The sequence below is a fragment of the Pogona vitticeps genome, chromosome 3 (genome assembly GCF_051106095.1).
Source record: "Pogona vitticeps strain Pit_001003342236 chromosome 3, PviZW2.1, whole genome shotgun sequence".
In the NCBI taxonomy this organism is placed as follows: Eukaryota; Metazoa; Chordata; class Lepidosauria; order Squamata; family Agamidae; genus Pogona; species Pogona vitticeps.
Window position 1 is genome coordinate 111,944,090 of NC_135785.1, and position 12,017 is coordinate 111,956,106.

At 40.7% G+C, this 12,017-nt stretch overlaps 1 protein-coding gene across 32 annotated transcripts in view; it reads left to right on the plus strand.

Moving 5' to 3' along the window:
• Positions 1-12,017, plus strand: part of KCNMA1 (potassium calcium-activated channel subfamily M alpha 1) — a 668,230-nt gene that overhangs the window by 483,827 nt on the left and 172,386 nt on the right. For 29 of the 32 annotated variants that reach the window (XR_013543877.1, XR_013543878.1, XM_072995024.2 and 26 more), the window contains one exon: positions 10,498-10,566. The exons of the other annotated variants lie outside the window; for them this stretch is intronic. Coding sequence is in view for 27 of the 29 variants with exons in the window: in XM_072995024.2 (XP_072851125.2) it covers positions 10,498-10,566 (69 nt within the window). In the remaining 2 variants the exon portion in view is untranslated. The remainder of the gene's footprint in view (positions 1-10,497; positions 10,567-12,017) is intronic. 32 annotated transcript variants of the gene reach the window in all.

Genomic DNA, 12,017 nt, shown 5'->3' on the forward strand with positions numbered 1-12,017 from the left:
CTTTCTTTCTTTCTTTCTTTCTTTCTTTCTTTCTTTCTTTCTTTCTTTCTTTCTTTCTTTCTTTCTTTGCAATCTTAAGATCAGTTTGGCCTAATTCTGCATTATATATATACCGCATTTTTCTGTGTATAAAATCACACTTTTTCGTTAAATAATTAGACAAAAAAAATGAGGGTCGTTTTATAGACGGAAGGCAGCGGCTTTTCCCTGCCTTTTGCGAAGCCACGGGGCTTAGCAAAAAGGAAGGGAAGGCTACCTTCAGGTAAAGCAGCGATGAAAGGGCTGCACGATCACAGCCCTTTGGTCCTGAAGCCCTTTCATGGCTGCTTTACCCACTTCCTTTTTTGCTAAGCCCCGTGGCTTTGCAAAAGGCAAGGAAAAGCGGCTGTCAAAGTGACCAGTCAAGTGGCGGTCAAAGGGAGCCATTTGATCCCTGCTTTTCCCTTCCTTTTGCTAAGCTCTGTGGCTTAGTAAAAGGAAGGGAAAAGCAGGGATCAATTTTTCTAATTTGGGGTTAGAAAAGGGGGCTCATCTTATACATTGACTCATCTTATAAATGGAAAAATACAGTATATATTCAAGTCCATAAGACATTATGGATACATCTTTATTGGCTCAACTACATTTTCATGCATAGACAAAAATGTGCATATTTTTCTAAACTACTTGCCTATAAGCATGCTGTTTAAATAATGTTACATTCTTCTCATTATTTTCACTATTATGTAATCTTTTTCCCATCCAGAATGGAATAACAAGACAGACACCGGTATATGGGATAACTAGGGCCACAATTTCATTAACTTATTTATAACTTAGACCTTCCCAATTACAAGGGAGCCTACCGTATTGCCTCAAACTGGTCTGTAAATGGTGTCAACCTTAACCTTCTGGTCCAGACCACCCATCAAGTTCCTATAGCGAAGGCGTACTGTCCAACCATACAGCACGTCTCAGTGTTTCCACTAGCTGTGGTACTTCCAAACTCTAAATGCTCAATGTCCCCTGGGGTCCCCAGCTTCCCTCCTCACTGCTAAATTTTCTGTTACTTGTTATGTCCCATGTCCCCCACCATGCTGAAAAGTTCAGCCCTAAGACCCCCTTGTAAATCCTTTAGAAATATATCGAACTCTAGATCTGACTGGTGTACTCCATCCTCTACAGTTCCTGCCAAGAAACTGTCACCTGAGGATATGCTACGAAAGACCCCAGACCTTGCCGAACAGCCCTACCGACCTCTCTGCTGGCTCCCTTCTGGGCTCAGTCCAGTCGCCTGGGGTCACAACCTCCTTTCCACGCCAGCCGTGGAATAATCACAAACCATACAATGTGAGTTTTGGAGTACCATGCTACAAAAGCTCTGAGGTCCACAATGACCCAGAGGATCAACGACTTGCTGCATTGGTCTGAACTCGCCAAAATGAGATCCCATTGAATTATTCCAATAACCTAAGCCAAACTCACAAATCTTCCTTCATTCCCCATGTTAGGTGCCTCCTATGGTGAGGTCTTATAAGACCCTTCATGGCGTCACACAACCTTCGCAAAAAAGGCCAGCCTGGTGCCACCACTTTGCATCTTGTAGCTGCCTCAGTGTGGCTTTTTTTCTGCGCCATCAAGCTCTGTATCCTAACTTTTAATTCAGCCAATTTAACCTCTGGAAGCCTACTAGTCTGCTGAACAGTATCTAACTCAATGCCCAAAAATGTCAACACCTGGCAAGGTCCCTCAGTCTTCTCCTCTGCTAATGGAACACCCAGTTCCTTTGTCATTTCCTGGAAGGAAGACATAAGGTGGGCACATAGAGATGTGCCGCATGTCCCACAAAATAAAATAATCATCTAAATAATTGGCCATGTCCACTGGGCTGACCCGTCTCTTGAGCTTCCACTCCAAAAAGGTGCTAAATTGTTCAAAAACAATCGATTCGTTGATTTGTCTTCACTTTAAACAGCTATAAAACTGGCCCCTAAGCACCCAGAGACACCAAATTTGCAGGGATTTTCGACACTTTTTGACAACTCCTGAAAGGTTGGTGAACATTGGATAATGGACCCTTGAGTTATATAATCACAACGAGGACACCCCCACTAAAGCTCCCCCCAGGTACTTAGAGAATCCAGAATCACAACAGAGCTCCCTATGTTTTTCCTCAACACACCTGCCAACTTTGGTGAAGATTGGATAACGGACATCTGACTTATTAACCTACAAATTGGGTCCCCCCAGGAGAGTTTACCAAATGGCACAGAAGCCCATGGTACTGAGGGAGTTATTTTTGGCCCCAGCAGAATGGGAGGTTTTTGGCACTGAGAGGCATGCATGAGGCATTGAGTTTGTCTTCAGCAACATTACAAAAAATAAGACAAAACCCACAACCTCACCATTCTGCCTACCAGCTGCCAATCAGAACACCCCACCTCCACCAACACCCGCTTACCTTAATTGCTGCTGCCGAGGTCTCCTTCTGGCCTCCAAGCCACACATGTAAAAAGGGAGACTGGCTGCCCTTCACAAACATGGTGGTGGCTGGTTCATTTAGGGTAGGGAACCTGCAGCTGCCATCTTTGCAAAGGGCAGCCTGGATTCCCTTAAGGCATGCTAAGGGAATCCCAGCTGCCCTTTGCAAAGATGGGGTGGGGTGGGAGCTAAGGTAGGAAAAGAAAGGGGGTGGGATGGTAGGCTGTGGGGTTGTGGGGGGAGGGTGGTTGCCTGTCTCCTACTGATCAGCTGATCGGTGGCCAGTAGGCAGATTTTTGTTTGTTTGTTTTTTTAATATGAAGGACAAATAAAAATGGGTAAACATTTGTCCCTTTGTATTCGTGGGGTCTCTGGAACCCAAGAATATGAAGGGTCAAATATTTAATGAATCAGCTATTTTCGTTAAAAAAGCCGATCCGTTTTCATATTCGTCCCCATCTCTAGTAATACTGTAATCTATCCATGTAGTAGTTTCCTTCAAAAGCAAAGTCCAGAACGTCAAAATCATTAGGATGAACTGGGAGGAGCATGAACACTGACTTAATGTCGCATTTGCCCAGCTCCACCCTCATTCCATGCTTATGCACCATGCAAACTGCTGCATCAAATAACTTGCTTCTTCAAATTGTTTACACACGCACACACATGCATGCACGCGCGTGCGCGCGCGCACACACACACACACGTATACCTATATAGAGAGCTATATGTATCCCCCTCTTTTTCTTTTTTTAAAATAAATTCCCTGGGCCATTCAGGTCCTACTGAGGCCCCTTAACTATTGGGCTAGGACAAGCCCTGCACCCCCAGCCCAAATAACTACTTCACATTTACCCCAAAATAAATTATAATATTATTAATGTTAATTGATATGCTTTTTAAATTTATACAACACAGATGGAGCCTGCAAAGGCTCTCACTCCATGCCCTCAACAACAACTCCTAACCAGGGGGCTGTGCTGATGCGCAGTCCCAATCCTGAAGTCCAAAAAGTGCTGCGTAGTACATGTGACCAAAATCAAAACTGCCAGGACCCGCAGCAGCGCGACCTGACTCTCCAACATTCTGACTAAAAGGGAGGGTAAGGAGGGCCTGGGCAGCTTTCTTCAAGGCTTGCCTGAGCCCAGCTTCTTCGCCCCATGTGATGTACCAATGCTGCTTCGTCTCGATCCAGCCAGGTGGGCAAAGAAGCCCTGCTTCGGCAGCTCTGCGTCTCATGGAGAGGCCCTTGTGCACATTCATCCGTAGCGTATGGAATGTTAGATGTGCTTAATGTGTGCACTTTGTATAGTTAAATAGAGAAAAACATGAATTTTGGTGTGTAGGTCTATAGTGCTTCATTCATTGGTTCTCACAATGCAAATACAGTGAACTCAGATCAAAAATTTGGCCAGAACATTTTTCCACCCATTTGTAGTACTGACTATAAATTCAACTATCAGGAAAACTCAAATACCCTGAGATTCTCTAATTTCTGCATTATAACATGTTCTGAATTAAATCCACATTGGATTTTGAAACTTTTTTCTTGCATTTCTGTATATATTTAATATGTTTCCAACACACTTTAATGTGATTTTTTTTCTCCTGCTGCCTAAAATGATTTTCTGTAGTTTTTAATTAGCATATTATTGATGTACATTTTCCAAACACACACATTTTGAATAGTTTTTCTCCCCAAACTGATGTGTGTAGATTTCCGATTCAAGTTGCATTCGGTTCTAGGGCTCATAAATTGGATAAGCTTGTATGCATATAGAAGCCTAGTAGATTTCTCCCCAACTCTCATAAGGGTGACAACAGTTATATACTGGTTGATCATCTGGTTCTAAACCTGCCAACAAGAGAGAGAAAAGAGAGAAAACTGGTTTTTGTTTCAAAACTTCCATTGGCTCATATGCTCCATTAAAAAGAAACGGAGCAAAGTGCCATCAATGATACTATCTGAGCAGTTTCATCTAAATGTAAAAAAATAACATTGGGAAGATGTATGCAGCATTACCATGTGAATGTAATTTATTCCTTGGATGTGTCCTTCTGTATACCTGATAATTCCTCGGTGAAAAAATTGTTAGGGCAGCTATGGGGCAGTCCATATGCTACCATTTCACCATCTTTTTGGTGAATAAATTGGCCTTTGGTTCAGAGCTACTGGTTCCAGTGTCCATCACTTCAGTCTGAAGAAGCTTATTTTAATTATATATGTGTGGATATTGTCCAATGTGATTTGTACTCAAATATCTGCCATACAAATCCCTCCCTCCCTTCCTTCCACCTCCCACCTCCACACACACAACCCGTGAAGTTTTACTCAGCAAAAATTTGCATTGGAAGTGTGGAAGATGCCCCTTTAGTGTCCCCAATCAGTAGTTTGGCTTGCCTGAGTGTGCCCACTTACTGCTTCACCTATATCAGAGTGCTGCACATTTGGCTTTCATTCACTCTGGAACATACAAAGACAACCACAGTAGGGGGAGAAAATTTTGCAAATCAAGGCTAGCAGGAGGCATTAAAGAATAAAAGAAAGTAGAAAATGGGAAGCAGCCAGTAGCACTTCTTTGACCTATCCAATCAAAGCCCACAGCTCAGAGCTAGAGCCAGTCATCTTCCCACATTCACAGACACCCTCAGTTGTGTAATGAAGTGTGCTTAATGAAGATTTCAGATCTAAAAGAAAAAAGCAAGAAAATTTCAGCGTGCAGTCAATCTAATAAGTGTTGTACTAATGTTTCTTGCCTGGATGCAGAACAGCTGCTCTGTCAGAGGAATGGGGAATAAATAGAATCTAGTGAAATTAGTCTGAACCCACCCTGGAGATCAGTTTCCAGGTGAGATTTTGGTTTCTTTGGTGCTTCAATTGTCACTCTCCTTCTGATCCAGGGCTTCCTTCTTTTGCTGCAACAAGTAACACAAGTACTTTTGTTCAAATTTTATCATTTTTAACCTTCAAAGCGCTAGAACAAAATTCAGTGCTTTGTTGAAATGCCCTGGATTTTTTGTTATTACTATTTTTTTTTACCTAACAACTGCTATCCCCCACAGGGTTGAACACAGGGATATATATCCTCCCCTACCTCATGTTTGTCAGCAACAACAAGAAACGGGAATATTTCCCTCCTTATTAGCAAAGACTTTCAGGGCATTTTTAATTCAGTTATTGCATCTGCAAGAGCTATTTCTTATACAAGCTACGGAACTTATACCAATGTCCTTTCTCTTGAAAAGTAAAGCACACACACAAAGCAAGTGCAGAAGAAAGATGCAAACTATTTGTCAATTGCTTAAGTGCCTAAATGTTAACACGTACACCCTTCCTCCATTTCATCCTCTTTCTGGTGGGGAGAAATTAGTGCTGGACAGCCTTCCTTCCTCAGATGTACTCCAGCACTCTGTAGAAGAAGACATTTTGGCATCTGCTTCTTTAAATTTCTCTCTGCAAGGCACTGCTGAAGTGGTGAGCTGGGGAGCCCCACTAGACAAGGGGGATGTGTGCCCAATTCACAGCTTTATTTGCTTGGTAGGAAACAATGATCAGCAATTGAGTGAGGGAGGAATTGTAAAAGGTGCTGAAAGGTCTCTGCTTCAGGAGGCCTGGAGTGGGGATAGGGAACACAGGCTGCTAGGAACAAACATCCCCTCACCAGAGGGAAGATGAAAAGGAAGAGGAAGGCTGTATCTGTCAAGACTGAACAGTTTTAAAGCAAAGCAAAAGCGTGCTGCTTTAAGTAGTGGAGACTGAACAGTTTTAAGTAGTGGACGTTCTGTTTGCCCCTTTCTTCTTTGCATGGTTGGATTTGTTTTCTAGAGCTATGTTTTGTGGACATTATGAACCTCTGGCTGGAGGCAGAATATCTTACAGCACTTCTAAAAATCCTGGCTGAGGTGTCTCATGCTGTCAAGGCAGCCTAAATCATTGAGGACAAGGGATTTAGGAAGCATTCTCGACATCACTAATTGAACTTAGACTGATAGTTGTCCTTGTCTTTCTGTATCAGTGTTTCCAAATCCGTCAGTTCTAATTTCTGTCTGTATTAGGGGTTTGAATCTTCTTCACTGATTTCATTCTCACAAGTGAAAACAAGAAGAACAAAAATGTTTTTTCCCATTGTGTGAGAGGACTGTGAGAGTTTTTCTGCATTTTTCTCATTTGGGGAATTTTTTGTGAAAAATTACTGGGGCTTAGTGCAAAAAAAGTATATATTTTGCACAAGACTCCTATATTTTACAAAAGAAAGACAGAGAGACCACATTATTTTAAGTAACATATGAGCTTATGTGTCAAGATTCTCTTTACATCAACATTTTTAATGTATGTATCCTCAGGCTGAGATCCTGCTGTTTAACATACTAAGTTTCAACTAGAGTAGGCCCACTTGAATCAATGTAATTTATAGAGGAAATAATTCACCAAATCCTCATTGATTCAATGGGCCTATTTTCTAGTGTGACTTACTATGCTATGCAAAAGAATTTTAGCCAAGACCTCCTTAATTTATATACTTCATGATGAAAACAGAAAAGGGAAGAAACAGTGGTAGATACACTTACCTTCCCGCCCCCCCCCCCGAATCAACATTATAGAAATTACACATCTAATTTATGTGAGTGGTGAACTCAGCCCCTCAAAAATACTCATTTAATTAGAAGAAGAATTTATTGCCCTCCAGGTAGGTTAAGACAGTTGGTCCTGGCTTTTTAGAGTCTTTGTTCAAGAACATCTGTGTTCAAACGGCTGTTGTTAATAAATGATGTTGGTAATTTAAAAGAAGAAAAGAGATTAAGTCTCCCTATAATGTCATTCTATTTTTTAAAGTTCTGAACATCAAATGTACGTGAGGGCAAATGATTCAACTGTTAAAGCAACACTTTATTAAAGCAAAACTATTGTTGATATAGAACCTTTCTCTTGTATTCTCTTGCATATATTGGTTGAAGTCCTATTGAATAAGTATGTGGATGTAACTCAAGGTTGTACCTGTAGTAGCTACAGTCATGCCAAAGTGTTGTTCATGAAGCATTGCATAATCAATCAAAATGGGAACTGCCTGACCAATTACACAATTGAATTGGGCAGTCCTTGTTGCCAGGGCAGAACACCCAGATATTTACAACAGTGTAACATTATGTTACACCTTGACAAACGGATTCCAACCATCGATTCAAAAACCATAGCTTTCTCTACCAAACACCGGTTTGACTGAAATGTGATCTGTCAAATCAGTGCTTTGTGCCCATCTCCGATTACATATAATCATCTAGAACTTTATGCATTGTTCACTATAAGAATAATCACCCAGTCTATTATTTCATTTGATTGACAAATGTAGCCATTGTGTTTTATACATACTGAGGATTTTGGTCTATATTAGACATTTTCCCTTTATGTGGTCTGTACACAGCTCCAGTAGATTGATTATGACACGCCTGCACAGTCCCATGCGATTAATTTGGTAACTCACAAGACATACCCTGCTGCAGTTGTTCTTAAGCTAAAAAGCAATGATTGAGTGGTTTAGGAAAACCCCTTTTTCCCTTCACCCCCCAAACCCTTCACCAGGCTCCCTTGATTCCCATCTTACCTTATACAGAGCTCCCTTTTTAGGACTTCATTGTCTTTTTCATCAGTATTCAAATTAAACCCCAGAGTTATTTAAGATATAGTTTCTGTGAGCTGTGTCATGGGCCACTCCAGTTAAGATCATGTGGAGAAGCCAGAAATAGTGGGGAAAGTGGCTGCTACAAATATTTCCCAATGGCCTGTCCTGGCAAGAAGCATAGTATACATGTGGACATACAGTAGCGAGCCCTACGTTCCACGTTGCATGGTTCATTTTCCAAGGAGTTGGTGAAAAATTGCCAGCACAAGGGAAACCAAATAATGTAGATCCGTCCTTACAGAAATATTTTATAAATTTCTGGGCACTACAGTATATTCATGTGGTATTTTCTTGTGTAAAAAAGTCTATTGTGAGTAAAGTATAATAATACCATATCAAATTCTTATTTTTTAAAAAAATCGCTCATAGGAGCACTTAAATTCACAAAATCTTCACAAGAGCTACACACTTCTTTAGTCTTCCATTTGGCTGCCAATACTTAACAGTCTGCTAGCATAGGTAACGCATACAGGTAGCTTCTTGCTAGGTTTGTGAATGTCAGAAATATAGAATCCACAACTCAGGGTGCTGTTAATAAGCAAGTGATGGTTTCTTTTTCCTGTACATCAAACATTTTCAGAAGTATTTCCATGTGGGAGTAAGATAGGGCACATGACAGAGCATGGAGAAGTTATGGCCATGCTGACTTGGGTGTTACAGCTGAGAAAAGTCACTTTTCCATATGCCTTTATGACAGTGGGCAGAATCCTGTTGTGTAACTTTGTACCATCATAACCTGGATCGAGGCCCAGAAATATTAATTTTCACTAACTAAAAGGTTCCTATCTCCCTCCATTTTAAGTTCAAACTTTCTCCAGGGCTCCCTTTTGCTCTGTGGAAGCTTTGGGGAGCTTTAGGACTGGCGCGGAGAGGGTCTAAAAGTTTTTTTAATGGTACCAGATCAGTGGCAGTGGTCCCGATACCAGTGGCAACAATTTGGCAGCATTTTTTGACTGTTAAATGATCCCCCTTCTCCCGCCCCAAGACTCCTAAGTGTCTCCTGAGGGCAAAAGGGAAACCTAGGTACCCTGAGGCCTGAAATAAGAAGCTTTTGATCAGTTTAAATTACATGTTTCCAAGCCCAATTGGTGTTAGGCCAGGCAGAAAGTTACGCAAGAGGATTTTGCCCCAAAATGTGGAAATTCTGTTCCATAAATTATAACATGTAAGACTAATGATGTCATCAGCTGCTGTGATTTTGCAGAAATAAAAAAACTCCAATCCCCTCCCCCAAAGTCCCCAAAGGTTCCCATGGAATACCATCTGTCATGGGAAACCTGTTTGGGGTTATGAGATAATTTCCAAAATAATGCCACTCTGGTGACATCCACAGACATGCACAGGATACAAGTGTGAACTGAATTTTAGCCAACATGTAAATCTGTCTTTGTATTTAAAATCTGAATGATGTTTTCAGAGGTGCATGAAACAGTCAATTCCCCTTTCCCCAAAAACACAGTACTAACAACTTTTTAAAGAGATTTTTGGTTTCTTTTGTCCAGCTGCACTTTGGAATTGTTGTAAAATCAAGACCCTGGGAGTTAGAAGCAAGGGTGGGATGTTATTAATTGCAGGCTGCATGCAAATCCTAAGGTGTGAGCCTGATGTGGCTCCACAGATTTTACCCCTTTGGGACCAGAGTGGACTATTTGTCCTGTTTCTGGTGAAAAAGTGCTGAAATACTGTCTTTGTAGCAACAATTTTTCCTTTTGCTGGCCAGATTTGTATGGTGCAGATTGGCTGGCTCCTATGGCAGTCACGAAGCCATGCTTATAGCAGTGTTTCACTTAAAGTAAAATAAAACAAAAAGCTGGCTGAAGAGGAAAGATAGCCAGCTCAACACTCAGGATAAAAATGCTAAGGATTTGAGAACATGACAAATGTATGTTTGAAATATGGATAAGAATTTAGTATAGAACTGAAAACTGGTAAGAGCCTTCCAGCAACGAGACCCCTCCTACTGATGGAAAGAAGGGGCTACACCTCTATGCAGCCTAAGGTGACCACCAGCTAAAGTAAAAAGTTAAGTCCTGCTGACTTTAAAATGTTTTATGCCTTACTTGGGCATAAATCTTTTTTAAAAGTCAGTAGTACTTATTTCCGAATAGTCACATGTAGAATTTTGGAAGAATCATTCTTTGACATGTATTTGTGAAGGCTTTCATGGCCGAGATCTAATGGTTGTTGCGGTTTTTCGGGCTCTTTGACACTTTGCAGATTTTTTTTATTTGCCACACATACTGATATAACTGGTACTGTCACCTTTTTTTTCAATCAAAATTATGTCTTGACAACATTTTTAATGAAAAGTGAACATTTTTAACCCTGAAGGGCTGACTTTTCCCCCTTCTTTTTGCAGACTGGTATTTGCGAAGCTAAAGCTCTTAATGATAGCCATAGAATATAAGTCGGAAAAACGGGAAAGCAGGTATGTAATTTTGTGTTTTTTTTTTAAAAAAAAATCATAGTGCACTCTTTGATCATTTGGCCTGCTTGGATTTCTTTCTTTCTTTCTTTTCTGGATGGGGTTTTATATCTATGAAAACATTTTATATCCCAGTCATTGTGGCATCACTACACCTGCTCACATAATCCAACCAAATGGCTGCATCATCACTCCAGAATCAGATTCTCAGAGTTGATCCAAACGAACAGTAGTTTAATTTGTGCTGCTTTTAAGATCCCTTTGAAAAAAAAATTGGATTCTGTCCTTGATGCTCCTTGGGAAAGAATCCAACCCCCCCAGTTAAAAACCTATGTAAGCCGCCTTGAGTAGACGCTATCTAGAGGGGTGGGGTAAAAAAATCAAATAAATAAATAAATAAATAAATTAGAGGCGGACTGACAAATGGAAGATAAGAAACCTGCACTCAGTACCATTTGACCATCACAAACACTTCCAAATGAAGTCTGTTTGTAAGAGTGTTGCACTGCGAGTCTTGTGCAAAGCCTGGCTTAAATCACCTTGTGCATTGATAGATATTTATCATTTTTTTCTTATTTATCCAAATAAACAGTCATGCATATTAAAAAATGTTCTGCCGGACAATGACACTAGTCAAGGTTGTTTTAAGGCCTGTTTTGTTTCATGTCCAGAACCTAGAAGACATCATGAAAGGAAAAGAGAAAACATGCTGAATTCCCCCCCCCCCCAAAAAAGACCTAGAAAAGAAACATTAAACTCTGAAATATTCAGGAACAATAAGGCATTCACATTCAGTTACCGTGATTGATATTAATACACATATTTATTTATTAATCCCTATTAACTGTAAAATCCATGTTGACATTTCCAGCCATCCTGCTTACTCCACTGAATCTACAGAACGATCCATACTGTTTTAAAGTTCACATTTTGGTTCATACAAGCCACTGAAGGAGACCACACAGACGGCACTTTTTCATTTCACGGTTAACAAGGATTGATTTTATTTGCAATTGGTCAATCAGTGTTTCATAATGTGTACTTAGCACAGGCTTTAGGCCTTGTACCACTGTCAAGAGAAGTCATTTTTGCCCGAGTAAAAGCTGTGTGAAAGTATGGGCAGGCAATGTCCCACACAACCTGGTCTACTACATTAGGGTTGTGGGACCCACCCAGGCAATCTCACAGAGAGAAGCCATTCGGATGAGGCAGTGGGCCCCTGGAAATGCTTATTAATTTCAGCAAAAAGGTGGGGAGAATGAAGCAGGAGAGAAAAAGCCAAAGTAGCAAGCCTGAGGCAATGTTTTTCAGTATGTTCAGGACACAAAGTCATACAATTGAGGACTATTTAAAAAAAGCTGCAAGTTTGGAATTACAAGTGGTCCATGCCCTCATGGTCCCCTTTTCAGGAACTTCTCTAAATAGAATACACATCTTTCTTCAGGAAGAGTGTG